At 41.9% G+C, this 26,643-nt stretch overlaps 1 protein-coding gene across 1 annotated transcript in view; it reads right to left on the bottom strand.

Annotated features, from left to right (window-relative positions):
- The window catches only part of HIBADH (3-hydroxyisobutyrate dehydrogenase), a 74,191-nt gene extending 48,533 nt beyond the window's left edge, over positions 1-25,658 (bottom strand). Inside the window, exons 1-4 of the mRNA XM_081883421.1 lie at positions 25,506-25,658; positions 20,622-20,782; positions 19,016-19,125; positions 16,348-16,469 (exon numbers count right to left, since the gene is read on the bottom strand). Of these exons, the coding sequence (XP_081739547.1) occupies positions 16,348-16,469; positions 19,016-19,125; positions 20,622-20,782; positions 25,506-25,587 (475 nt within the window). The 5' untranslated portion in view covers positions 25,588-25,658. The remainder of the gene's footprint in view (positions 1-16,347; positions 16,470-19,015; positions 19,126-20,621; positions 20,783-25,505) is intronic.
- Between the last annotated feature and the right edge of the window lie 985 nt (positions 25,659-26,643).

Below are 26,643 nucleotides of genomic sequence, written 5' to 3'. Positions count from 1 at the left end.
GCTAGAGACTCAAAATTGGAAAATTCTGATTTAAGCCCTCTTTCTTTGACCCATGCCACAGCTGCAGTGTTAGAAGGAAAACAGTGTTTTTAAAAGAGATAAACTCATTTCCCTCAGGCAGTATTTCTGTTAACTGGCTTTTTTTAAAAAAACGTATGTTTCATTCCTCTTTACATGTGTACCAACCAGAAAATCAGTTTCAGAAAGGAAGTCATATGCATGGTTTGCAAAGTCAGACCTTTCCCATAAACTCCATCAACAGCTACTATATAACTCACAGGCTATTAACTTCATGACAACTCTTTAATGTAGCGCACTATTTGTTCTTATTTTCATTAAGAGTGGATTCAAAGTCCAGAACAATACTCCAAAACAGGGAATGAGAATCACCGAAACAAGTGTCCGCCTTGGCCAGGGAGCTTTTTATATCTTATTCTGCTTTAGGGGTAGGAAGAAATTTCTGTTTACCTTGCCCTGCTGCTTACTTACAAGGTGCTGAGGGTGTTTCCTTATTTTTTTGAATTTTTCTAGCTTTGCGTAAGGGCGTGAAGCTCTCAGGTGATTGCACTTCCTGCACTCCAGGCAAGACATGAGAGCTTCTTGGTCCTGATGGTTTCCCCCACCCTCTCTCTGGTCCAGCAGGGGGAATTATCTCACCCACTTGCCATCCTTTCATCCTGCCTATTTTAGCTGATACAGAAGACTAGAAGGACAACACCGTGGGCGTTTCTTAAAAGAGCAACAACAGGGCTGAAAAACAGGTAATGCAGAGGCCGTAGGCTTAGAAGTCCCGTCTGACAAAGGGAATATAGTCCTTCAGGAGGGGTTAAAAGTTTCACCACTCTACTATAAAAGGGCTCATCTGATTACCTTGGACTATTTGGGGGGACGACCTACCTATGAACTAAAATAAATAAATATAAGTAAATGTAATCCTACACATAGGTCTACTAAGAAACCCCATTGGTTCAAGTTAGTAGATATAGGTCTTTAGGGTTGTTTGCATTCACACTGCCAGAACGGGCTCCAGGATGGAGGGGGTGGAAAAGAACACACCCTCTGGTACATGGGTAGGCAAATTAAGGCCTGGGGCCCGGATGCAGCCCATTTGCCTTCTATATCTGGCCCACGGACGGTCCAGGAATCAGCATGTTTTTACATGAGTATAATGTGTCCTTTTATTTAAAATGCGTCTCTGGGTGATTTGTGGGGCCTGCCTGGTGTTTTTACATGAGTAGAATGTGTGCTTTTATTTAAAATGCATCTCTGGGTTATTTGTGGGGCATAGGAATTTGTTCATTACCCCCCCAAAATATATATATATATATATATATATATATATATATATATATATATATATATATATTGTCCGCCCCCCCCCCCAAGGTCTGAGGGACAGTGGACCAGCCTCCTGCTGATAAAGTTTTGCTCTGGTAAGTCCTCCTTCCTCCCTTGGTGCTGGTGGAATTACCTGGTAGCAGTGGTAGGCAGCAGCAGTAGCAATCCAACCTGTGCTGCGTGGCTGTAGTCCAAGATTTAAACTTCCCAGAACACTCTTGATCACATCAGGGATACTGTGGGAAATTAAACTGGCAGCTGCACCAGCCACACAGTGGTGTTCAGAGTGCTGGACCAAGAAATTTTGTTTAAAGGGGGGGGTGTCCCAGGACAATCAGCAGGACCTGCCAGGGTGCTGATGCATTGGCGGCTGCCCAGAGATGCTAGATGTTGTTGGTTTCCCTGCAACTATTGCAATGTATAGGGATGCTTTCAATAGGTGGAGCATTGCATCACTTACTAAAAAGAGGAAAAAATTCAAGCACTAAATTTAAATGTCAAATATATGTTATGCTACTAAACAATCTTATTTAAATATATATATATGTATATTAATAGTAGAGCATGAGACTCTTTAATCTCAAGGTTGTGGGTTTGAGCCCCACACTGGGCAAAATATTACCAGTATTAGACTAGATGCCCCTCGTGGTTCTTTCCAACTCTACAATTCTATGATACTATGAAACACAACTTATTACTCCTTTAGAGTTAAACTCATTAGGAAGCCCAGTTAGCCAGCATCCTGCCAATTAATAGTTGTATTTAAGTTTCCCCATTGTCACAGATACAGGTTGAAAGATAAAAGGGAAAATAATGTCCATACAACAGTGTATCTATAGCATCGAAGCATTAATATTGAAATGATACTTTCAAGAATAAGGGCAGAATCCTACCTGCACAATCCCATATAAATCCCACAGTTTCAGAGAACCACCTTTCAATGCGGCATACAACAGAACAGTAAGAACGTCAATATAAGCTCACGGATAAAAAGGAGACAAAGCAAAACAGCAGCATAAAAAAATCAGTGTAAAAATTCAATGGTGGGGATAAAACCTATTTTAGTAACTAATGCACATCCCATGCATGAATGCCTAGACAAATAAAATTATCTTCACCTGGTGTTGAAAAAGGAAAAAGCCGCCAACGCCACAAATGGGGCGACAAGATTAAAAATCCCATCAGCTATTGAACACCAGCTACCCATCTAACTACTAAAGCCCTCTCACAACTCTTAACCTGAAAAGTAATTTCCACACACACACTACAAAGAATACTTGCTAATTTCAAATAAACACAACCTGATCGTTGTTCTAAGAACCCCCCCCCATTTTAATTTATTTACTAAATATAGACAAAAGCATTCTTAAACATATTGGAAGACTCAGGGAGCAGAAAAAATCGGAAGACATAGATTATTAGACTTCCATTGCAACACATACACATTATGTCAATAGATCATTTAAGCCGACAGCTATTATTCAATTTTTCCTTTAACCGAGGCCTACTTATCTTTCACCTCTATGCAGAGGTTCCCATGGCAACATGCGCTAGTAATAGGTGCCATTCCAAACCGAACTAGAGGAGAATCTACTGTATAGTTATGATTTAAGTGGCTTTATTTGTTGTAACTTGCGGGATTTCCCCCCCCTCCCCCGCGACCATTATTTTTAATGAGACCAGTTTACTTTGAGAATCTTTAGCAGAAAAACACTCATTTACTCTAGACCTAAAGCAATGTCTGTTTTTAAAAAAAGAAAGTGGGAAAACACAAAGATTACATGCAATGTAAAAATCTGCATGTGCATGTCATTACTCCACAACATCATTAAGTGCTCCGAGAAAAAGGCCCAAGCTGTTATGTGTGTTAATGAATTGGGCAGTTACTCAAGCACAGTCTCTGCTGTATCAGATTTGATAAAGACTAGTGTGTTAGCTAAAGTCTTGCTTATTAAGGGCTCTGGTGAGAAAATCTGACACATTAAACCAAGCAAGGTTTCAGGGACAGCAGGAGGCCATTCCAGAGCACAGGCACCATCTATAAAGGCAAACTGCCACAGCTTTTTGATGTTAAATAAGTAGCAACATCGCGCACAACAACAAAGCTTAGAAACAGACCGTTGTATCAAGTTTAAAAGTGTAACACGGAGGGTCAAAAGTCACAATTACTGTATACTGCTGCTGTTTACCAATAAATGTGTCTGTTCAAAAACCCATATATGTAAATTATAACATGACATCTCTTTTTCTCAACACTTTGGGGATTTCAGATATAAAATATTCAAGCTGCTCTTTGAACAAGTAGGCCGTGAGATATATACTCGGTCCGAGGACAAGGTGGGAGGTCACAGACATTCACTTTGAAAGCATATACATTTCTCAACAGATTATACACATTAAATACTTGAAGAGAAAGAGTAATGGTGTAAGATGAATGGCACTTCATAAAGCTGTTGATAAATTATCACCTCCATGAATTAGGCAAGGATAATACATGGAAAGGGTAAAATACTATTACGAGGAGAAACAAATTCTTTAAGTTGCCATTTTCCAGTTTGATTTAGTAAGATTTGATTTTTCAGAAGATGGCATTTAAAAAAAAATAAAAAATTAAATTTCTTCTATAGAAATTCCCCAAGTATATTTTAAGAACTAATGTTCTGCCTAATGCATGTTGGGGGGGAAATAACCATACTTTGAAAGGGTAATAATCTTAATTTTAGAAAATATAAGAAGAGTAAACATTAAGATGGATTTTCTGAAAAAAAGGCTTATTCTGTGGGAGAAATGCACTTTTTTCAGAGGAGGACGTTTCTCTGCATCCAACCTAGTTATCCAGGTTTCTATGGGATGGGCTGGAGTGGGGAAAACCCCATCACAGAGATTGTAAAGATTCCCTCTCAACCGAACCAGTCGGTGTAATGGATTTCCAACGCTCAAAACATCTATTCCAGCTATGATGCAACAACAACTTGTTACATACAACTAGTGACAGTCATACAACCATTATTCACAGAACAGCCATGTCTGGATACCATGTTCACTAAATATGTGATAAAAACTCTACTCCCCTCATTGTTGCTTTCATTGCTCGCTATGGGTTCAAGGGCAACTATGTGAAACAATGAGCCTCCAGTACTCATGAAGGCTCCTCATCACATATTTTGTGAACATGGCGGTGGAACACCTGCATCAGGCTGAAATTATTTCCAAGCATGTACTATGTATTTCAATGGGGACCAATGTGGCTGTCTAGCATGCGCACTGTTTTCAACACAATCCACATCCAGCCCCGTCCAACTGGCACCTCTTTCTGCACACATCCAGAGTTGAAGACTCCTCTAGATCCACTTTTTCTTCATTGCTTGCAATAGGATCCGGGGGCACCTGAAACAACTGCTCTGGGTGAACAGACCCCCCCCTCAATGCATGCCTAAAATCAGGGGTCAGCAAACATTTTCAGCAAGGGGCCGGTCCACTGTCCCTCAGACCTTGTGGGGGGGGGGTGGACTATATTTTTTTGGGGGGGGGAATGAATGAATTCCTATGCCCCACAAATAACCAAGAGATGCATTATAAATAAAAGAACACATTGTATTCATGTTAAAAACATGCTGATTCCCGGACCGTCCACAGGTCAGATTTAGAAGGCAATTGGGCCGCATCCAGCCCCTGGGCCTTAGTTTGCCTACCCATGCCTAAAATGCTTGCTAGATTAGGTGAAAGGGTTTTTAAGAGATGGGTGAATAAGCTGCCTTGAAGACTTCCTTTTGGAAAAGTTTCAAATAAATAAAACAGCAAATTTCAAAATTCCTTTCTCACAGCTGAACTAAAAGATAAATCAGTACACAGCTGATTCATATCAACAAAGGATGAATCATCATTTCATAGCAAAGCACTTTGACGGATCATTTAGCTTTCCACTCTAACAACCATTCACTTCTATTCTCTTCATATTGTACCATCCTCTCTTGAAGCTCAAAGACCTGACTTCCTAAGTCATCCTAAGCAGCTACTACTTTTCTTTATAAAACAAAAAAAAGAAGTTTTGAAAATGGAAGATTTTCTTTAAAAAAACAAAACAAAGTATGATACTCTTCTGCCCAAATACTTCCAAATGCAGCCGCCAACTATTTTGAAATCATGCTTGGTTGCAATGCCACCTGGTGGTGCAGAAAATGAATGGATTCCTTTGAAGAGATCGAAAGGTTTTTGGGGAGGTGGGGGGAAACACCCAGCGTTCTTAAGAATTTTCCCTGCACTAGGTATCTATAGCTGCATCTGTTAACAGAGCTTCAAAAAGACTTTTATCCTCTGTGCACAACCTAGTAAAGTGTTTAAAATTTACACATATAGCAGAAACTGAAACTAGGATTTCCCCACTTGTTTCAAGTCTTTGTAAATTGAACGCCTGGATCAGTTTATGTACACATCAGGCTTCTTGACATTAAATAAAAACTGTTTTCTCCCCCCCCCCACCAGTTCCAACTTTCTGAAGAAGAAGAATAAAATGTTGCTGAAGCCTTAAAAGAAGGGTTACTGAACTGCTTTGTAAAATTACACTGTATAATTAATTCCATAGTAAGAATGTTTTTATGGCGTGTTTTGGTGACCCTTTATTACCATCAAGTTCACAATGCTGGTGGGCTGCCTTTTAATCCCTCCGCAGACAAAGACCCTAAATAAACACAGATCCCTTCCTGGGAAAGAAGTCCACTCTGGTTAAATGGTAAGGAAATGAGTAAATCATTAGTAATCTTTAAAGCCAAAGCTATAAACTCAAGTTACCTTAAGTTAAAATGAAAGTGTCCTGTAAGAGTTTCAAAGTTCTGTCACAGATAGAAATCTCCAGCTCTTGACTCCAGACTAGGCGCCAGCTGATAAACAAACAATTTAAGTCAAGAACTGGAGAATTCCCAGCTTTTTGGTTTAATGGGTTTGGCCAACAGTATTTATTGCCTTCAGTTTTATTCTCACTTAGCTCTAAGAGGAAATTTAAACTCATCATTATCTTAAAGCTCCATATGGGCAGCAGTCAACTCACCTGATAGAGCTCCTTTTACTCTGAGGGAATTTTAGTCCTCAGCAGAAGTGAGGTAATAGTGTAAACTAATTAACTGCAGTTTAAGGTTGACTTTTTAATAGGTTAAATAAATTTTGTTCAGAATGGTTTATAATCTCTCTTGGGCCAGTGTCAATGCTGAAGAGTATAGCTTTACCATTTCCAGTCTGAAGTACTAGTAGCATATACCCATAAAAACACTCAACCAGTGCAGTGAAGTGAAGTAGACAGTATTGGACTTTGGAGAGATCTGGGTTCAAAGAGACACTTGGCCATAAAGCTGATTGGGTGGCCATGGGTGAGTCTCTTTCCTCCTCTCTCTTAAACCAGCCTACCTCACCGGGTTGTTACAGGGATAAAACAAAGAGATGGGAACCCAATTATGATGCTCAGAGCTCCCTGGCAGAGAACAGGATACTACCCTTTGATACTGGTGAGATCCCATCAGTCAACCACTTCTCAGCTGCCTTAGTATTTATTAAAATGTTTGTATCCTACCTTTCCACTGGCCAACTACGCAGCCTACAATCAACAGTTAAAATTGCAACACAATGCAAAATAAGATAAAACCAGAAAGGGCAGGGAGGACTGGCAGATCATGGTCCAAAATGTTCAAATGAGTTCTTCATCATCATATATTATTATTCACACCCCACCCATCTGGCTGGGTTTCTCCAGCCACTCTGGGTGGCTCCCAACAGAATATTAAAAACGCAATAAAACATCAAACATTAAAAACTTCCCTAAACAGGGCTGCCTTCAGATGTCTTCTAAAAGTCAGATAGTTGTTTATTCCTTGACATCTGATGGGCACTCCGCAGGGTGGGTGCCACCACCGATAAGGCCCTCTGCCTGGTTCCCTGTAACCTCACTTCTCACAGTGAGGGAACTGCCAGAAGGCCTTCGGAACTGGACCTCAGTGTCCCGATTTAATGATGGGGGTGGAGATGCTCCTTCACATGATTGTTGAAATGAAATGTCATCAGAAATGGAGACAGGTGGATCTCCTGGGGCAGACAGTTCCAAAATCTGGGTATTGCAGTAGGGAAAGCCCTCAGCTGTTTACCCAATAATTTAAATTCTGGTGAGGGTGGGACTCAGAGAACCTTTCTTAGTGACCTTAGCAGGATCATGCAGGACAAGGTCCTTCAGATTACCTAGTCCAAAACCATTGGCCCAAGTGCCTCATTACAGCAACAGAAGAGGCTGTGGTCAAGTTTGGAGAGGCACCACAATAACCTCACCCATCCAGTAAGCATAGTATTGCTGCGCATATTTCTGTGGATTCCAGAGCAAATAACTATGCAATGAGGCAGAAGTGGGAAAGCATTCTTTTCCCCCCCAGTGTGTGACAGAAGCCACAAGTTCCACATGTTTGAACATTACTAACGCTGCAACCCTACATCTAATTCCAAGTAAACTCAGTGGGACTGCCTTCTGAGCAGAAATGTAGAATATTGGATTATGGAAGTCACACGCCACTAAAGGTAAAGGTACCCCTGCCCGTACGGGCCAGTCTTGACAGACTCTGGGGTTGTGCGCCCATCTCACTTAAGAGGCCAGGGGCCAGCGCTGTCCGGAGACTCTTCCGGGTCACGTGGCCAGCGTGACATCGCTGCTCTGGCGAGCCAGAGCCGCACACGGAAACGCCGTTTACCTTCCCGCTGGTAAGCGGTCCCTATTTATCTACTTGCACCCGGAGGTGCTTTCGAACTGCTAGGTTGGCAGGCGCTGGGACAGAGCAGCGGGAGCGCACCCCGCCGCAGGGATTCGAACCGCCGACCTTTCGATCAGCAAGTCCTAGGCGCTGAGGCTTTAACCCACACGCCACTACAAAGGATCAATAATAGGCACTGCTGTTTGGCAGCCCCTTCTGAGACTGGCTCACTATGGACTTTTAACCCCCCCCCCCAAAAAAGAGGTTACAGGTGTACTTAGTCAGGAACCCTCAGCATTCAGGAAGTTCCTACCATATGTGTGGATAAATTCTGCTTCAGATATTGATGCTTTAAAACCCCATTGTTGCTTGTTAACAGCTAGTGCAGTATGCACTTATGCTGATTTTTTTGCCATTTTTCTTCTAATCTGTGGTGCAATTTACAGTTCTAGCCAACTGTCACCTTTTAAAATACCTGAAGCAAAATAATTATTCTAATAATCTGGAAAACCTTGCAAGATGAGAGCTGATGTTAGATTTTATAGTGTGATTTTATTGCTTTTAAAAGAATTTTGATTTATATAGCAGGTCTTCCTGTGGAAATATGAATGTTGACTTAATTGCAATTTTCCTGCCATTTGCTAAACCAGCTATTTGGCAGACAATCAAATGACCTTAACCTTAATGTGAAGCAAGTCCTTCCCCCATTTTTTAAAAAGAGCTACATTAGTTCAAGTTCTCTGCTGAGAGCTTAGGATGGTAATAATGCATGCATTATTATACCAAATGAGATAGTGGAAATGAGTTCACTCAAATGTAAGAGGTGGGTGGAATAAACTGCAGACTTAGATTCAGAAAAATAATTTTTCCACTACATAATTATTACTTTTAAAAATAATCACTGGTAGAGAACTAGGCTCTCCAAAGGGTCGGATGTGATCTCACCAGTCAGGATTATGCTAGGAAATCATGTCATCTTACAGTGTATATGTAACTTATGTAAACTTATTCTGCAAGAGGGCCCAGAATCTATATAATTTCTAGGTCCTGTTGCATCTGATCTGTCATCCACAAAGGCTTATGCTGTAAGAAATTTGTCCTCCCATCAGATGTCAAGGAAATAAACAACTATCTGAGTTTTAGAAGACATCTGAAGGCAGCCCTGTCTAGGGAAGATTTTAACGTTTGATGTTTTATCATGTTTTTAATATTCTGTTGGGAGCCGCCCAGAGTGGCTGGGGAAATAATAATAAATTATTATTATTGTTAGTCTTTAAGGTGCCACAAGTCTCTTCATAGGAATCTATAAGCAACCACACAGCTGAAATCCCTAGAATTCTCTTAGGGCAAGCTGTGTTTGAACCAGTTCTTAAAAAACTACTTCTCCGAAAATGCCCTCTGACATTGCTCTTTATAGCAAATGTTGATATTCTATCTGGCGAAATCTAGGGGTAAGACTCTGCATGGTTGAAGATTATGGATCGCAGTTGTAACTACAATAAGAGACAAGGTCGCGAACATTTGAAGAGCTAATTACATGGTTTCTAGTCATTCATTTACTCCTAATGATACAAGTGCCTCCCATTCTTTATGATGGCTTGAAAACACTACAAATTTGTTACTGAGTTTGCCACAATCCTCAGGGAGGATGCTAACCACTTTCTACCTCTGAACAACATTTTAATCATGTGGTTGTTGTTGTTCCTAGTGACACAAAGGCCAGGATGCAGGGGCCTCTTTGTGTGAACAAATGGCACTTCTGCTCACAGAAGTGAGGGTGAGGGGAGTCTCCAATTTTTGCCAATTCCCTCCCCCATTCAAATATCATAGCACCTCCCCCATTCAAATATCATAGCACCTGACATGACATTACTCTCCACAGTGCCTTTTGTGCAAGAGGCTGCAGTGGGAAAGTCCTATTGTACAGATGGAACTCTGCCTACCGTTCTCTACATTCTGTCCACAATTTTCCTGAGATGCTTCAGCTTAAATGACTGTTATTGCCAACACCAAAAAGTTACCTACCTTCGATTTTAAAAGTGCAGATACCTCTATTCCATCTTGTAATAGCACTCTCACCTGAATCATGCATTTCAGCAATCAAAAGAATATTTTCTGTGTTATATTGATTGTACACCACTTAAGGATGATCATAGTTAAGTGGCATATTAATGAATCAAATCAGTTGTGGGATATAAGTACAGTGGTACCTCGGGTTACATACGCTTCAGGTTACATACGCTTCAGGTTACAGACTCCACTAACCCAGAAATAGTACCTCAGGTTAAGAACTTTGCTTCAGGATGAGAACAGAAATTGCGTGGCGGCACAGCAGCAGCAGTGGGAGGCCCCATTAGCTAAAGTGGTGCTTCAGGTTAAGAACAGTTTCAGGTTAAGAACGGACCTCCGGAACGAATTAAGTACATAACCAGAGATACCACTGTACTTCAGAACAAATAGTATTTAAACACACCCTGCAACCGTTCCTCGTTCCAGCTAGCTATGCAAGAGTTAATTCCTAATGAGAAGTCTGCTTGTAATGTACAAAATAGAGGGGAGGGAGTTATTATTTTGTTTTTGAAACATTAAGAACATTGCTACTAGCAATATATCACAGCTTCTATTGCCTACATAACTAGTAGGGGTATTTAAAATGAGAGTCATCATAGCAATCTGTAGTTAAAAGTAGAAGTCGGAAAATATATCCTCTTTTTTGCTCTTCAGAATATGGCAACTTTTCATCCTATTTCCGCCCTCCCTCTCTTTCTTTTGCAAATGCTGTTCCCATCCCCACTTTGTTCACTGGAAGCAAGGGAATGCCCTTATCTGAGGCTGAATGCTGGATCCTACCCTTAGGCCAAGAGCTTTAAGGCTCTGTTATATTCAACAACGGTTCCTGGTGACTCATGAGTGGCACAGGCTGGGGACGAGATGCAAAATCCATAACTATAACCTAATGCAAGACCAGCTGTGTAAACAGTAGCATGAGGTTTAAGAACAAAACACGCAATATTTTGACTAACCTTTGTAGGTTTTCGCCTGGAATTCTAGCTCTGCTCCGTGGCCAAAGCCATAAAGCAATAACATGCTGCATTCTCATTTTGAGATATATTTCAGCCTGTTTCCACCAAAAAAAGTACCTTGAAGCTAATAAATGTTCATCTCCTCGCAACAATGCTTATATTTTCAGGGGGTTGTTTATTACTGCATATATTCAACATGAGAATGGAATGGGGGGGGGGGGAGATATTCCTTTCCACTTTTATCAGCGGATGGGAAAGATATTTAAAGTTGTTAACACCATAAAACGTCAAGAATGCCATTTGTTTCCAGAACTGAGTTTTCATTGGAAACAGTAGTTGTCAACTCCAGCCCAAACAGCTGTGGAAGAGTGGGGGGAGAAGAATGTGCCTCTATCAGTGAGTTGGGCAGCTAGGGAATCAACTGAAACTGAGCCAATGGCTGAAGAGCAATTGTCTGATACGATGAGCTGTAAACAGCATCACCATATTCCCCCCCCCCAAAAAAAAATGCACACAGAGATCACTCCGATTTTCTTCTTTCAAAATTCAACAAATCCATCCAGTAACATCATAGTATTTCTGCTTCTCCATTCCACAATGAATTACAGTGGACGTTCGGGTTGCGAATGTGATCCATGCGGGATGCACGCTCACAACCTACAGCGTTCACAACCTGTAGCGGCGCGTCTCTGCACGCGTGGGTTGCGATTCGGCACTTCTGCGCATGCACAAAGCGCAATTTAGCACTTCTGCACATGTGTGACCCCCGAAACCCGGGCGTAACCCATTCCAGTACTTCTGGGTTTCGGCGGATCCATAACCTGAAAAAATGCAACCTGAAGCGTATGTAACCCGAGGTATGACTGTAAATTGAATCATTTCCTGGCATCTCTCAATCTCAAGTCAGGACTGGCTTCAGAACTTGGCCATAGCACATGCTTCGGATTGAAAAGGTTGCGGGTTCAATGTCTGGTTTCTGTAGGTAGGGCTTGCCAGGAGTCACTGCCAATCAGTATTGACAACAGCAAGGCTGATGGACCAATGGTCTGACACGGTATAAGACAATTTTCTGCCCTCTGGAAGTGTCCACTGCTTTGGATTTTTTTTCTGGACCAGTATGCTGAACAGCATCAAGTAGCTGGGTCAAGCCACAGCTTAATTTTCCACCACAGTACAGTATGACACAATATCAAGGGCACCACAAACAACCAAAATGGCAGCTAGACCCAACCAACAAGCACTGTTTGGCACAGCTTACAAAGGTCCACTGATGGAGGAGGTGGCCTGTCAGGAGGTGGCCTCTATGCAGGGTCCCCTCACACCTTGTCTTAAACATACAGAATCCTTTTCTCAGGCACACCAATGGAAACAAGGATTTGTAAACTAAGGACAAGGGAAGATGACAGGCCACAAGACTAAAGAAGGGGGGTAATGTGAGCAGTGTGAGCCCTTCTAGTGAAAGAGCTTTGCGAGTACCAAAAATTCAACTCACATGGCAACTGCGCAAGACCAGAAAACTGCTTCTCAGCCAATTGGACTCTCACATGCAGTCCGAACTGGTAACTGTAATGAAAAATTCACACAAACTACTAGCTGGTCCCCTTTTCTTGAGCTATCCTTTCCTACGAGTTTACTAATGCTAAGTGATGCTGCCTTCATTTAGACACAGAAGTGGAAAAATACAACCTGATCTCAAACAGAGAGGGAGGGAGAATTTGGGATTTAAAAAAGGAGGAATCATGAGTCTGATAAACATGGGTTCATACATCCAGAGACTATTTTTGTGGGTTTTAAAATATTTATCCTATTAAATGTGCACTGCTGACTGTTAAGACCTCTCAATGAAAAGATTGGAATGTAGAGCACTATGCCCCCCCCAAAAAAAATTGCACGTAAAAACTGTTGCATGTATACTTGTGCCATTTAGTAAATAATAAAGAGTTTGTAAAGTCCCCTTAAAAGCCACTATTATTTTATTTCACTACAGTTTGGGCCATGTACCATTCTTAAAACTCTAGCTTGCAGTACTAGTTGTGAAACATAAATAAGTGGCCCAAGCTTATTTAAATGATTTTTTATATATTTAAAAAAAAACCCAATTGTGCTTGGACAGAAAACAGCATGTTTAGAGCCTGAAGCAAAGTGAAAATGCCAAGTTATAAACTTGTCCTAGGGAGGACTTATAATGGAAATGCCAACAGACTCTTAACTACAGTGGTGCCGTTTTGTGCCAACATATAAATAATTTTAGTTTTTCTGGTCACGTCATAAATTAGACACAGCACCAGTGGAAACAGTAGGGTTCTGATTCAGTAAATAGAAAGAGCAAGAGTGTATGTTTGTATTTTTAAAAAAGACAAGCACTGTACAGACTTGATGCTGGCTCTGAAACGAAGTCTATATGAGGGTTTCGATTAAAAAAAAAAAGGAGTCAAGCCATATTCTGAATTCTTTAAAGCTTGTAAAATAAGAAGTCTTTAACAAGCTCCGCTGCCTACTGTTTCAATCTTCTAGAAAGCATTTATACAAGTTAGTAAAAACGACTCTATTCAACGTATGTTATTTTCTCCAATGAGAAAAAAAAATGCACACAGATGCACTCATGCATGCACATATATATATATATATATATATATATATATATATATACACTCTTAAGATTCCTTAAAGGACACATTCGTTTGACACAAGCAACTGCTGCAAATGCCACATTAGTAACATGATGTGTACAAAGAAGCTCTTATGCATACAAGGCCATAGAGGAGTCACTTTCTTCGTTCTCAGTTTACACTTGTCACTACAGCGTCAATAAATGACTTAACATATTCCAGTTTCCCTTCAGGCAGGCGAGATGCAATTGGAGGGGAACCTACCCAGGCAATATGGAGAACTTCAAATTACATTCGCCTACAGAGGTCAGCTGCTTGTACAAGGGAAGATGGTAGAACGTACCAATGGAAAATAAAGACAGAAATAATGGAGACCAGCGTACAAACACAGCTCTCTCTTGAATAGGGCAAGTCAATGATGTGTATTTGCATAGTGTTACATTGTGGGAAATGCAAATATAAGAAACTGGATTTTCTCCAACAGATTGAGCCACAACATGGCTATCTGCCCTCTCTCTCTTTTTTCTAGGTTTGCGCTGAATAAATGCCTTTTCCCTGTACCTTTCTTGTCTCTCCACCATTACTGTAATCAGCTACTTGGGTTGGCAGCTTGCCACACTGCTGCTAGCCTATATTTTCTTATATTGATTCTACTCCTGTTCATACTCTGACCTTAATCCAGGTTCAACCAGATACCCATACCTTCTCCTTTTAAAATCCAGTTAGGCTAAATACCTTTATTAGAACCAACCAAAATGTCACCAAGCCATAAACAAGCTATTTAGTTTTCCGGCTTGCAGAGGTTTATCTAGAAGCGGGAGGTCATGTAACCCCACCCCACCTGCCACAAAATAAAAGTCCCATTTTCAGGCGGTCGAAAGTAATCTTCCAGTTTTGATATCATCTGTGGCATGGGTAAGCAAAGTAAGGCCCGGGGGCCGGATCCGGCCCAATCGCCTTCTATATCCGGCCCACAGACGCTCCAGGAATCAGCATGTTTTTACATGAGTAGAATGTGTGCTTTTATTTAAAATGCATCTCTGGGTTATTTGTGGGGCATAGGAATTCGTTCACCCCCCCAAAAAAATATATAGCCTGGCCCCCCAAAAAGGTCTGAGGGACAGTGGACCGACCCCCTGCTGAAAAAGTTTGCTGACCCCTGATCTATGGCTAAACTTGGTATCTTCTAAGATACACAAAAAGCAGGGGAAGTTGTGGTGCTCCATTAGAATAAATTAAAAATTTAGTCAGACAATTATTCAGGGGCGCTCAGTGGTAGCTCACTGGTAGAGCTATGGGTCCCTGGTTCAATTCCTGGTACTAGGATGGGAATTTCCCATCTGAAATAATGGAGAGCTGTTGCAAGTCAGAGTAGGTAATGCTTTATGGACCAATACTGAGCCTCTACGTCTACAGAAGCTTCCTATATTCCTAGGACTAACCAAAATGTCACAAACAGAAGAGTTCCAAAACTTTTCTTCAAGCTGAAGGGTAAGAAAAAGTGTGGAGGAGAAGAGCTGGCTTGACAGTGAAGCCAAAAATCCAGTAAATTGTTCAAAAGCACTGGTTACGAACATATACTATCCTTTTCATAGGTTCATTTGCCTTCCAACCTGGTCAGTGGCGTGACCTATGATGCTCTTCTGTGTAAGACAAGCAGTTAAAGTGGTACCTTGTTTACTGTAGAATTTCAAAAGTACATTGACATCTGCAAATATCAAAGGTTTCACCAAGGCAAAATGAACAGCCAATAACTTTCAGCCAAAAAGGAGGTATCACTGTACAACCCTCAGTGAGATACTTCTATTGTTAAACCTCCTGCTTGAGGAATCCAGTATACCCAAAACATCAATTTTTGTTGAATCCATCAATCTTTTCCTGAATTTGCAGGATTCTAAGTCTAGAGAGCTCCCATTGCTCAGTCCCTGCTCCTGCCCACCTAGCAGTTCGAAAGCATGTCAAAGTGCAAGTAGATAAATAGGTACCGCTCCAGCGGGAAGGTAAACGGTGTTTCCGTGCGCTACTCTGGTTCGCCAGAAGCGGCTTAGTCATGCTGGCCACATGACCCGGAAGCTGTATGCTGGCTCCCTCGGCCAATAAAGCAAGATGAGCACTGTAACCCCAGAGTCGGTCACGACTGGACCTCATGGTCAGGGGTCCCTTTTACCTTTACTTTTAAGTCTAGAGAAATAATCCTTTTTAATAGTACATTCAAATTCCGTGTTTCATATTGCTGACCCCCTACTTTACAAGCTTCCAATATACTACGCAGAAAATTACCAACCTGATAATTTGAAGAGAGAGAAAATACAAAATATGTAGTATGAGGACCCACAGAACTTGTCCTATACATCTGATGATTTACACTTGTTTTCAGTGAATTCCAGCTCCTCTTGCCACATGGCAAATTTCTTTTCAAACAGAGGGGACTATTAAAAGTAGTTTGTAATGTGGTGATCAGGTCAACAGAGACAGCAATTGTTTCACTCGGCTAGCATGAGCCCCTCTGCATGAGCCTACATATCTTTATGAATCTTGGATATGAAAATTCAGGGTTCTTTTTTATTTTTTCCTAATGAGTAGTACGTATATAGGCCAGCCTTCCCTAACCTCCAACATCAGGAAAAAACACAAGTTTAGGGGGGGGGGGAAGCTTACCACCAGAAACAGGGGCATCCATAAAAACAGCTCCCATTTTTTCAGCTTCTTTAGCTAGATCTTTTGAAACTGCAGGATCAATAGTACTGGAGTCTATTAGCAAAGAACCTTTCTTCACTTTCCTGAAGAAGAAAAAGAAGAAGCAAAAGATGAATAAGACAGAGAGCTTTGTAGATATGTAAAAAAGTCAACAAAATTAGCTTAATTTTTTTTACTGATACCATCTGGCCTAGAGGCAACACAGCTTGAGTACAGAAGCTGGCACAATCAAATGAAGATCATGGCAGATATAAAAAAAAGGTATCAATGAGATCTTCAATACGGATATGCTATTTCATAAATTCACATTGGTAATTGGCTATAACACAATTTACCAGGGCATTCTGCCACTGACCTTAGGTGCCCATACTTGGAACAAAGGAATTTCTAAGAGATGCTCCTGTGTGAATCTTCTAAATTACAATTTATCAAGATGGTCAACTCTATCTGAATAGAGAGAATGGTTTTCTCTCCCACTGCAGATGTTAATCTAAATAATAAGCTTGGCAATGCTGTTATCACTGCTGTTGTGAAGGGCCAGTGCTTCTCTTGCATGTCTTCTGGCCTGGTACACACAGTTTTACTTACTTATAAACTATGGTTTAATGTGAATGATCAGCACACTGACGCTGCTCAAACATCCCCACTTCTCTCCCTCCTTCCCTCCCTCCCGCCATGAGCACACAACAAACCAGCAGCTGGTGTCACGCTACATGTGAACCAGAGCAGCTTCACAAACAACAGGAAGCCAGCCTATGGTTTGTTTCCTGCTTGACATGGCCAATTCAGCATAAGTGAAGCAGAGACTGTTGAGCAGCATGCACAGCACACTGCTCATTCGTGTTAAATCAGGCAGTTTTAACTATGGTTTAAAGTTAAGTGCAAACTGAATTCTTACCATCTGCACTTCCTGCATTTAATTTCCTTTGCATTTCATTCACTTCTGAGTCCACGGTTTACAACTCTTTCCTCCTCTTTTATAACCATGTGTTATACACCTGCAACTGAGGGTTATGCTTCATGCATCTGATGAAATGAACTCTAGTATAGTGGTACCTCGGAAGTCGAACGGGAATCCGTTCCGGAAGTCCGTTTGAATTCCAAAATGTTCGGAAATGAAAGCACGGCTGCGGATTGGCAGCAGCCAATCGAAAGCCGTGGAAGCCCCATCAGACATCCGGGTTCCAAAGAACGTTCGCAAACCGGAACACTCACTTCCAGGTTTGTGGCATTTGGGAGCCAAAACATCTGAGTACAAGGCATTCGGGATCCAAGGTATGACTGTACATGAAAGCTTACGCCATGATAACATTTGCATCTGATGTACAAGATGTAACCGAGGTGATATAAATAAAAGAATAAAAAAAATGTCCAGTAGCACCTTAGAGACCAACTATGTTTGTTCTGTGTATAAGCTTTCGTTTCTCTAAGGTGCTACTGGACAATTTTTTTATTTCAACTGCGTCAGACCAACATGGCTACCTACCTGAATCAAGAGGTGATATGATAGACATCTTAAAATATTTTGTGAACAGCCCTGAGATCTACAGGAATAGGGCAGTACAGTCATACCTCATGTTACGTTTGCTTCATGATACGCTTTTGCAGGTTGTGTCCCGCGGCGACCTGGAAGTACTGGAAAGGGTTACTTCCGGGTTTCACCGCTCGTGCATGCGCAGATGCACAAAATGACGTCATGTACAGAAGTGGCAAATTGCGACCTGCGCAGGCGCAGATGCGCCACTGCAGGTTGCGTTCTATTCATGTTGCGAACGGGCCTCAGGAAGGGATCCTGTTCGCAACCAGAGGTACCACTGCATACAAATTTAACAAATAAAAATATCCTAAATACTATTACATGGAAGATGGAGCAAGCTTGTTTTTTTGCTGCTCCGGAGGCCAGGACCCAAACCAATGGATTCAAATTACATGAAAGGAGGCTGTGCCTAACCATTAGGAAAAAACTTTCTGATGGTAAGAGCTATTTGACAGTGGAATAGACTACCTCAGAACATGGTGGACTCGCCTTCATCAGAGGTTTTTAAACAGAGGCCAGATGGCCATCTGTCAGTGATTCCTGCATTGCAGATGGTTGGACTGGATGACCCTTTGGGTCCCTTTCAAGCTGACAAATTTGTACTTTTGCTGCAGCAGCCTAAGATGGCTACCCCTGGCTCTGAACAATTTTCTTCAAAGTCATCAAAATATCAACTTGTGTTATTAGAAATTCCTTACAATCTCCCCTTTGAGTTTCAACAGGGAAAAACACACACATGAAGGATTAAGATAATGGACTTCTAGCTATTATTTCTTTCCAGAGTACTGCAAGAGCCGCAAGATGTTGCATTTATATACTAACGGGGATTAGTGCTCAAGTTTGGGGACAGACATGCATCTCTAGGAGTAAAAGTCTATTGCCAAATGCAGTTTGTTGACATAGGTGCAGCAGGGAATTGTTTGCACACATGGATAGCTGATAAACACTATGTGCTTAGCAATGTTTTAATTCAGCAGGCAAGTAGAAAATGAATGCAAATAACACTCTAGGCAGAATGTAGCATAAAATGCTTTATTTTATTATTAAGCTTAGAAATGGGGGAGAGGAGGGAAGATAAGAGGAAATTCTCACTTCAGAATTCCATTGGAGCCTACGTAGACTTCTATTGCATTAGCATTAGATGGAAGCATCGTAATAATCCTGTCAGCTTTGTCCGCTACATCTGCTGGGGAATCTGTCACCTTTCAAGAAAGAGGGCGTAAGAAAAAGATCAGTGTTCTGTTGCCTGTTGAAACAGAAGTTATCCTTTCATGTTTTATCGTTTCAACCTTTTAAGCAAGTATTACAAGTACTTCAGTAGAACGGAAACAGCGCCGTGTAGCTAAGCCACAGAATCAGATGCAACAATGGAAGGGTGAAATCTTGCCGTATCCTCCCGCTCCTATGAATTTTAACAAGAGACAGCACAAAGATGTAACAGCCGATTGGTTAGAAGGAGGGCATCATGGGTCCAGGCAGAGTACAAGTGACAGCAAGAACCCTTTATTTCAGGCATAGGCAAACTCGGCCCTCCGGATGTTTTGGGACTACAATTCCCATCATCCCTGACCACTGGTCCTGTTAGCTAGGGATGATGGGAGTTGTAGTACCAAAACATCTGGAAGGCCGAGTTTGCCTATGCCTGCTTTATTTGTTCCATGATGCTAATTACTTCACTGTTAATCAAATCATCATTACCATATATGGTGCCAGCATTTCCCAAAATAGGCACATACATTTCATCTTAAGACATTCTAGTCAACTATAGCCTATAGTTATAGTCCATATAGTTACAAAAAGGGGGAAAGAATGGGTTTAACCATCCAGGTTGGGAGCTTGTGACCCTCAGTGACCAAAGGTTATGGGGGCTGTGGTCCAACAATTAGAGGCGTAGGGTAAGCAGGTCAGGATCAAGGCTCACTTGACGCTACTCAAGCCTTTATCCCTCTCTTGCTTGTGCACATTGGGTGGAGGGTGAACTATTACTATTTTGAACTGAGAAATAATACCTGAACTTCACAAACCACAGCTTGAGTCTACAGTGGTACCTTGGTTTAAGAACAGCCATGTTTACGAATGATTCAGTTTACAAACTCCGCAAAAGTAGTGTCCCAGTTTGCAAACTTTACCTCAGTGTAGGAATGGAATCTGAACGGTGGAAGGGCACCGGTGGTGAGAGGCCTCATTAGGGAAAGCGCACCTCAATTTAAGAACGGTTTCAGTTTAAGAACGGACTTTCAGAACGGATTAAGTTTGTAAACCGAGGTACCACTGAATTTTTTTTTACCTAGCCATGGGTGCCCCCGGTGTCTGAACCAGGGCACAATCACACCCACACTCAGCCCAGACACTGGGATCCAGCACCGAAGGTTTTCTGGCAGTTCCCTCACTACGAGAAGTGAGGTGATAGAGAACCGAGTAGAGAGCCTTCTTGGTAGTTGTGCCTGCCCTGTGGAACACCCTCCTAGCAGATGTCAAGGAGATAAATAACTATACAGTTTTCAGAAGACATCTGAAGGCAGCCCTGTATAAGGAAATTTTTAATGTTTGATGTCTTACTGTGTTTTAACTTGTTGGAAGCCGCCCAGAGTGGTATTTTTTTCATAACAATTCCTATCTTGAGATGGAATTAATGGAATTTCACAGCCCCCACCCCTTATGAAGTAAGATTCTCAAAATAAGATACCAACTACTATACCTGTGAGCCCAAGTCTTGAAATTCTTTACACGCTTCTGGAAATACATCATATGCTATGACAGGGTACCCATGTTTTACAAGGTTTTTCGCCATTGGATTTCCCATGTTGCCCAAACCAATGAATCCAACTGCAGTTTTGGAAGCCATTGCCCTAGAAGACACTAAAGACAGTTCCAAGAGTTTCAGCATTAGTAAATGATCTTGGAATACATTTCCATAACAAAAACAGATTATACGGTTATTTGTGACCATCTACAGTAGCAATTTGATGCTGTTGTTCATTGAGTTCATACTGTTAAATATTATGTCATATATTATTAGTGCTATGTTTTCTCCCAGCTTCTCTGGTCCCTGCCCTGGCAAGAGTTTTTATCTGCTACTAATATGCAATTGAAGACATCTGTACTATTCCTATGTTTTATAATAGCCACTGTACCACGCACAGATAAAATCTATTTATGTTGTATTTCCGTTAGAATTTAAACTTGCTTGAACTTGTTCTTGCCATTTTTTCATCTTTAAGAAAACTTTAATAAACACAATATTTTTTTCTTATTCTTTAACACATGTTTATCCTAGTTTATCTTTATAAACTCGGAACATGCAATAAATAATATTAATTTGTAATGGTTACTATTTTGAGTAATCTCATGTAACAAAGTGATGCAAAATTATTTTAAGGTGTGCTTTGCATGTTGCCTTTAACTTTCAGTTGCAGGGGCGTTTCTGCTTAAATTTTGTCATGTGAATGTAGTAATTCTAAAACAATTCCACTTCGTTACCCATTGTTCTTGAGTTACAGGGCAAAGAGAATGAGTTCAACCTTAATATGGACTGGCAGGAAAGATTGTACAGATTCCACGCATAGCTGATCCCTTTTCTTTTCCTGACTGCCAATCCAGCCAGTTAGTATCAGCTGTAATTCAAGACACAAACAGCTGTCCAACAGATGTTGAGATGTGCAAACTACTATCATATGGCAGTTTGTCTGCATGGACTTAAAGATGCATTTTTTAAAAAGCATAATGGAGAACTTTCACACCACAGTTATTTAATGCCTTTCCCCAGCAGTCTGAAAGCTATCCTCTGGTGTTAGTAGAACATTCATGAAAATTAGGTAAATGACAGACACTCAAATGCCAAGAGTAGCCATCAACAGAATTAGAACCTGTAACACTACAGTTTGGTATGGGCTACAGATGTAATTTGGAAAAAGTGTATTCAAGACCCACTGAAAAAAATCTTAGAGGCACTCAACTCTCAGTACTGAACCATGTAGTCGTAACATAAGTGCTAGCTACTAGGCATACATGAACAGGGGATGTTAGGCAAGAGGATAAACAATAATTTCCTTTTCTAAATGAATACAATCCTAGCTTAGAGTCTGAATGCCATCTGTTCTCAGTTTGACTGCCAATTGTAAGAAACGTTGACTTAAAGCAAAATAAAATAGAGTAGAATCATACCAGGCATCATTATGAATGAATATCAAGCTTACATGAAATTTACCAAACTGCTCAACCTCAACAGCATATCTAAAGAAAAATAGCATTCATATTGAAAAATCAGGAAGTGACAAGAGTACATTGGAAGTGTTCCTTCTTAGATCAGTAGTGTCTGAGTTATTAGTCTTCGAATGTTAAGCCCTTTCTTAGCCCCCAACAGAAGACAGATGCAGCTGCTCTCCACACGATATTGTTGGTGCCATGATTAATACGCCAACATCTTGTATCAGACTTCCTGATCAGAGTTACCTACGACAACTATCAAGCCAGCAGAAGATGTGCAAGCTGAGACAAACTGTTCTCTAACCACAGAAAGTTACCCAGAAGCAATACTATTACTGTATAATTATTTTTAATAAATAGGGGTACAACAGTTTAACAACAATATACAGTGGTACCTCGGGTTAAGTACTTAATTCGTTCCGGAGGTCCGTTCTCAACCTGAAACTGTTATTAACCTGAAGCACCACTTTAGCTAATGGGGCCTCCTGCTGCCGCCATGCAGACGGAGCACAATTTCTGTTCTCAACCTGAAGCAAAGTTCTTAACCTGAAGCACTATTTCTGGGTTAGCAGAGTCTGTAACCTGAAGTGTATGTAACCTGAAGTACCACTGTACAAGGCTTCTATTTCACACCTCGTTTCACACAGATAGGGGACCTGTAGCTCTTCAGATGTTACTGGACTCGAACTTCCATCAGTCCCATCTAGTATGGCCAATAGATAGGGTTAATGGGAGCTGTGGTCCAACTATATCTGGAGGACCACACGCTCTCTACCTGCTCGATAGGGGGTTTGTGATGATAAAATGGGAAACAAGAAATCTGGCTTCCAGTCCTGTCACACAAAGATGCTGAAGTGTGCCCCCCCCCCCAGATATGGGGATGGGATAGTGAAAAGCAAGAAACCAAACCTTCTATGTCACATGTTAAATCAGTAGCCATACAGACAAAGGGGCATACACAACAGAGATGCAGGCTCTGTTCCAGATGTTAAGGGACTACATCTTCCATCACCCCTTGCTAACTAAAACTAATGGGAATTGTAATCAAACATCTAGAGGGATACGGATTCCCTACCCCTGCAATATATCAAATAGTGCCAAACATGGAGTGATTTGTGGAGAGGTCGATATCAAGGTCTTAGAGAGGGAAAGAGAAGAACAAGCCCTGTTGAATAACAGCTGTTAGGGCTCCTGCAGGTGCAAATCCTGTCTCATTAACCTACACTGTCTATAGTGACTATAGCAGCAGGTTTTCACGATTTCAGACAGCTCTTCTAGCACTATATAAGGATGCTATAGATTCAGCCTAAGACCCCTTACATGCTGTCTATCCCTGAGCTACAGCAACTGAAGGCTCCCGCATTTTTTAAAAAATGTAGTATTATTTATGTAATCATGTGACTTGATCACAGAACAGCCAAGGATGACTTGCAAAGGACAGTAAACATAAGGAACAAGTTGATTTCCAAAGCCACTAGGAAATGAATGATGTGCGGCACCAATCCTATTCATGTTTACTTAAAAGTAAACACCACCACTGTGCTCTTTGGGGCTTGCTCACGAGCAACCATGTTTAGGATTTCAACTTTAATGCCATAAGCATAATAAGCTGCACAATCTAACAACTGTGTGAAGTGTGTGGATTTATGTCTGCATAAATACAGTTTAGAGCTCAGCTGGTAGAGTATGGGACTCTTAAGCTCGGGGTCATGGCTTTGAGCCCCACATGGGGCAAAAGATTCCTGCATTGCAGGAGGGAGTTGGACTAGATTACCCTCAGGGTCCCTTCAAACTCTACAATTCTAACATGACCAAAGACTTATTGACACATGATGGCAACAATATATAATATATATGCAAGCAGACTCATTGCTTAGATGGTAATTTTGAAGTGCTCAAAGCGCTCAGTGTATATTTTCTTGGTAATCCGTAAAACAACCCTGTAAAGCAAGCCAGCTTTATTATTATCATATTACAGATCTGGAGATGGGATGATAAATGTTTTCCCTCAAGTCAGTGCATGAGTTCATGGCAGAGAGACATTTTGAATTACGGACTTTTGCACTCATAGGGCACAGTTTTAATGATACAGAACTTCTATACATGTTCTGAGAACCCATTTAATTTATTGAAATTCACTATTATGCAGTCACATGTTGTTCTATTCAAAGACACTAGGAATTGAAGTCATTTGGGAAGTTAAACAAGCACCACTGTATGTTGGGTGTCAATAGCTTCACCCAATAAAACAAGCTGGTTTATACAAAGCCAGGCTTTTGCTAGTAAGACAGCATGCAAGCCTTTTGAGAGCACAGAGCTCCTTATCAAAAAGAATGGAAAAATACACACAGAGATTGATTAAGGACAAACGAGAGGGTTTTAAAACATTTTCTTTTATATTATTTGGCGTTACTAATAACCTAACTAAGGCAGACAAGTAAAAGCATTCAATTAAATTTGCTCCTTTAAAGATGAGAAAGTACCCTGCAATCCTAGATACTATACACTTATCTCAGAGCAAACTCCATGGAATTCAGACGTTGGCTTGTGCTGCAGCATGAATATCGCTTGTGCAGCATGAATATCGCTATGGCTAACTTTACAAAAAGGATCGTGTACATGGTACAACAACACTAACCACACCTGTACCAAGTTTTACATGTATGTATAAAACTGTCCAGGATCACAGCAATTAATAAAATGCCTAGTTCTCTGCGAGAAAAATAATCAGTATTAAGTGAAAAGCAAATGTGAGCAGATTATAAATACCATTAACTCGATACGTTAGGTCACTAGCGTCACATAAACTTTTGTGGCCTGTTTTAAACACGGTGCATGTTATTTTAAGTAAACATGTTAAAGTATTTATTACACCGGCCTTCTCTTCAGCCGACCGTACGTTCTGATATTAGCCCAATATAATTTTACAGCTTGTGTGGGTTTTAACAGCGCGGATACAATACTTGTAAAGGGCGCAAAATGCAAGTCATACAACCTTGCCATTCCTTCTGATCAGCACCTTGCAAGCCTATGCAAACTTTAGACCAGGAGGGTGGGGGGGGGGGAGCAAAAATAAAAGCAGGCTAGCTCTGGAGAAGCAAGACCCAGATGTCATCGTTAAGGAAGGCTGCATTTCTAACGCACCATTTCTTTGCACCTGATTTGCTGCCTATGCAGCTGACAATAAGTTTGGGCAAAGGGCTGTCAGACCCCTGGACCTGGTGACAAGGCGAGGGGCTGTGGGGTGGAGGGGGAAACAGTAGCCCCGTCTCCCCTCGGGGCTTCCTTAGGAAGAGGCCAGGCCCTTCTGCTGCTCCTCTGCAAGGATCCGCCAGCAGCTCAGCCGAGCTCAACCCCGCAGCCCGGCGCTCCTTACCCATCGCCACGCTGCCCGTGCAGACCCTCCTCTGCCTGCGCAACCAACTGGCGGAGCCTCTCAGCACCAGAGCCGCTGCCATGCTGCCTGCCCGCCTCCGCGCCGCCGCGACCTCCAGCCTAGGCGCCGCCCACCTCCGCCCGCCGCTCCCCTTCGCTCTCACTCGCGGCCGCCGAGCACGGGAGGAGGCGGGCGGCGGGAGTGGCGGCCTCGCCAGCCAACCGCCGCGCCCCACGGGAGGCCGAGCGCCAATCGGAGCCAAGCTGCGCCTGGCTGTGACCCGCCGTGGCTACACCCACCCAGACCCAAGCAGAGGCAGCAGAGCAGTTTCCCCCCCCCCCCCTTAGAGGCAGGGATCGCCCTGCTGGGAGGATCTGGCCTGGATCCCTCCCTTAGCCGGATGAACCTCCTCTTTGCAGGCAGCGATCCCTTGTTTTGATGCAAGACCTGCCTCCTACCACCTCACTTTCAGATGAGGCTTTGCTCTGGGGGAGCTGTCAGTTAAAAGGGGATATTCCCCCCCACACCTTTGCAGCTGCAAATTTCAATTCGAGGGACGCTTACTTGGGGGGTGGAAATCGGCGGGACGTGCGCGAGATGGGGCTGCACGTTTTGTCTTCTTCTGCAACCCCCTATGCATGTTTATTGCATAGCTGTCAACTTTTCCCTTTTCTAGCGAGGAATCCTATTCGGAATAAGGGAATTTCCCTTAAAAAAAGGAAAAAGTTGACAGCTATGGTTTATTTGCAGGTCTCTCCGGGTTCAGTTTCTATGTGTGCCTAAACTAGGCGCTGAGTCTCACTGAATTCAATAGTTAGTGGGTCAAGGATGGCGGCCTTACTCCCAGGTAAGTGCGGGTGACTTGCTAACCTGGGAGTAACGCAAGTAATTTGCAGTGCTGTCCTAATATCTGCTCGGAATTAAGTCACGTTGAGTTCAGTGGTACTTACTCCCAGCCTCCGGTTTGAATAAGCCGATTCAGTCAGCGATCCTTCCCTGCTTTCTTGTGTAACGCTAGCTCAATGTGTTCAGTTTAGAGAACTGCTGCACCAGATAAGGGGATCTGGCTGTAGGTATTTCCAACTTTAAAACTGCTTCACTTGTCTATTGAGTATTTTAAACTATGGACATTGGCTCG

Source organism: Podarcis melisellensis, assembly GCF_964234715.1.
Source record: "Podarcis melisellensis genome assembly, chromosome: 12".
NCBI classification, from domain to species: domain Eukaryota; kingdom Metazoa; phylum Chordata; class Lepidosauria; order Squamata; family Lacertidae; genus Podarcis; species Podarcis melisellensis.
Note: the sequence above shows the minus strand (reverse complement) of the source record. Positions and strands in the feature narration are given on the sequence as shown.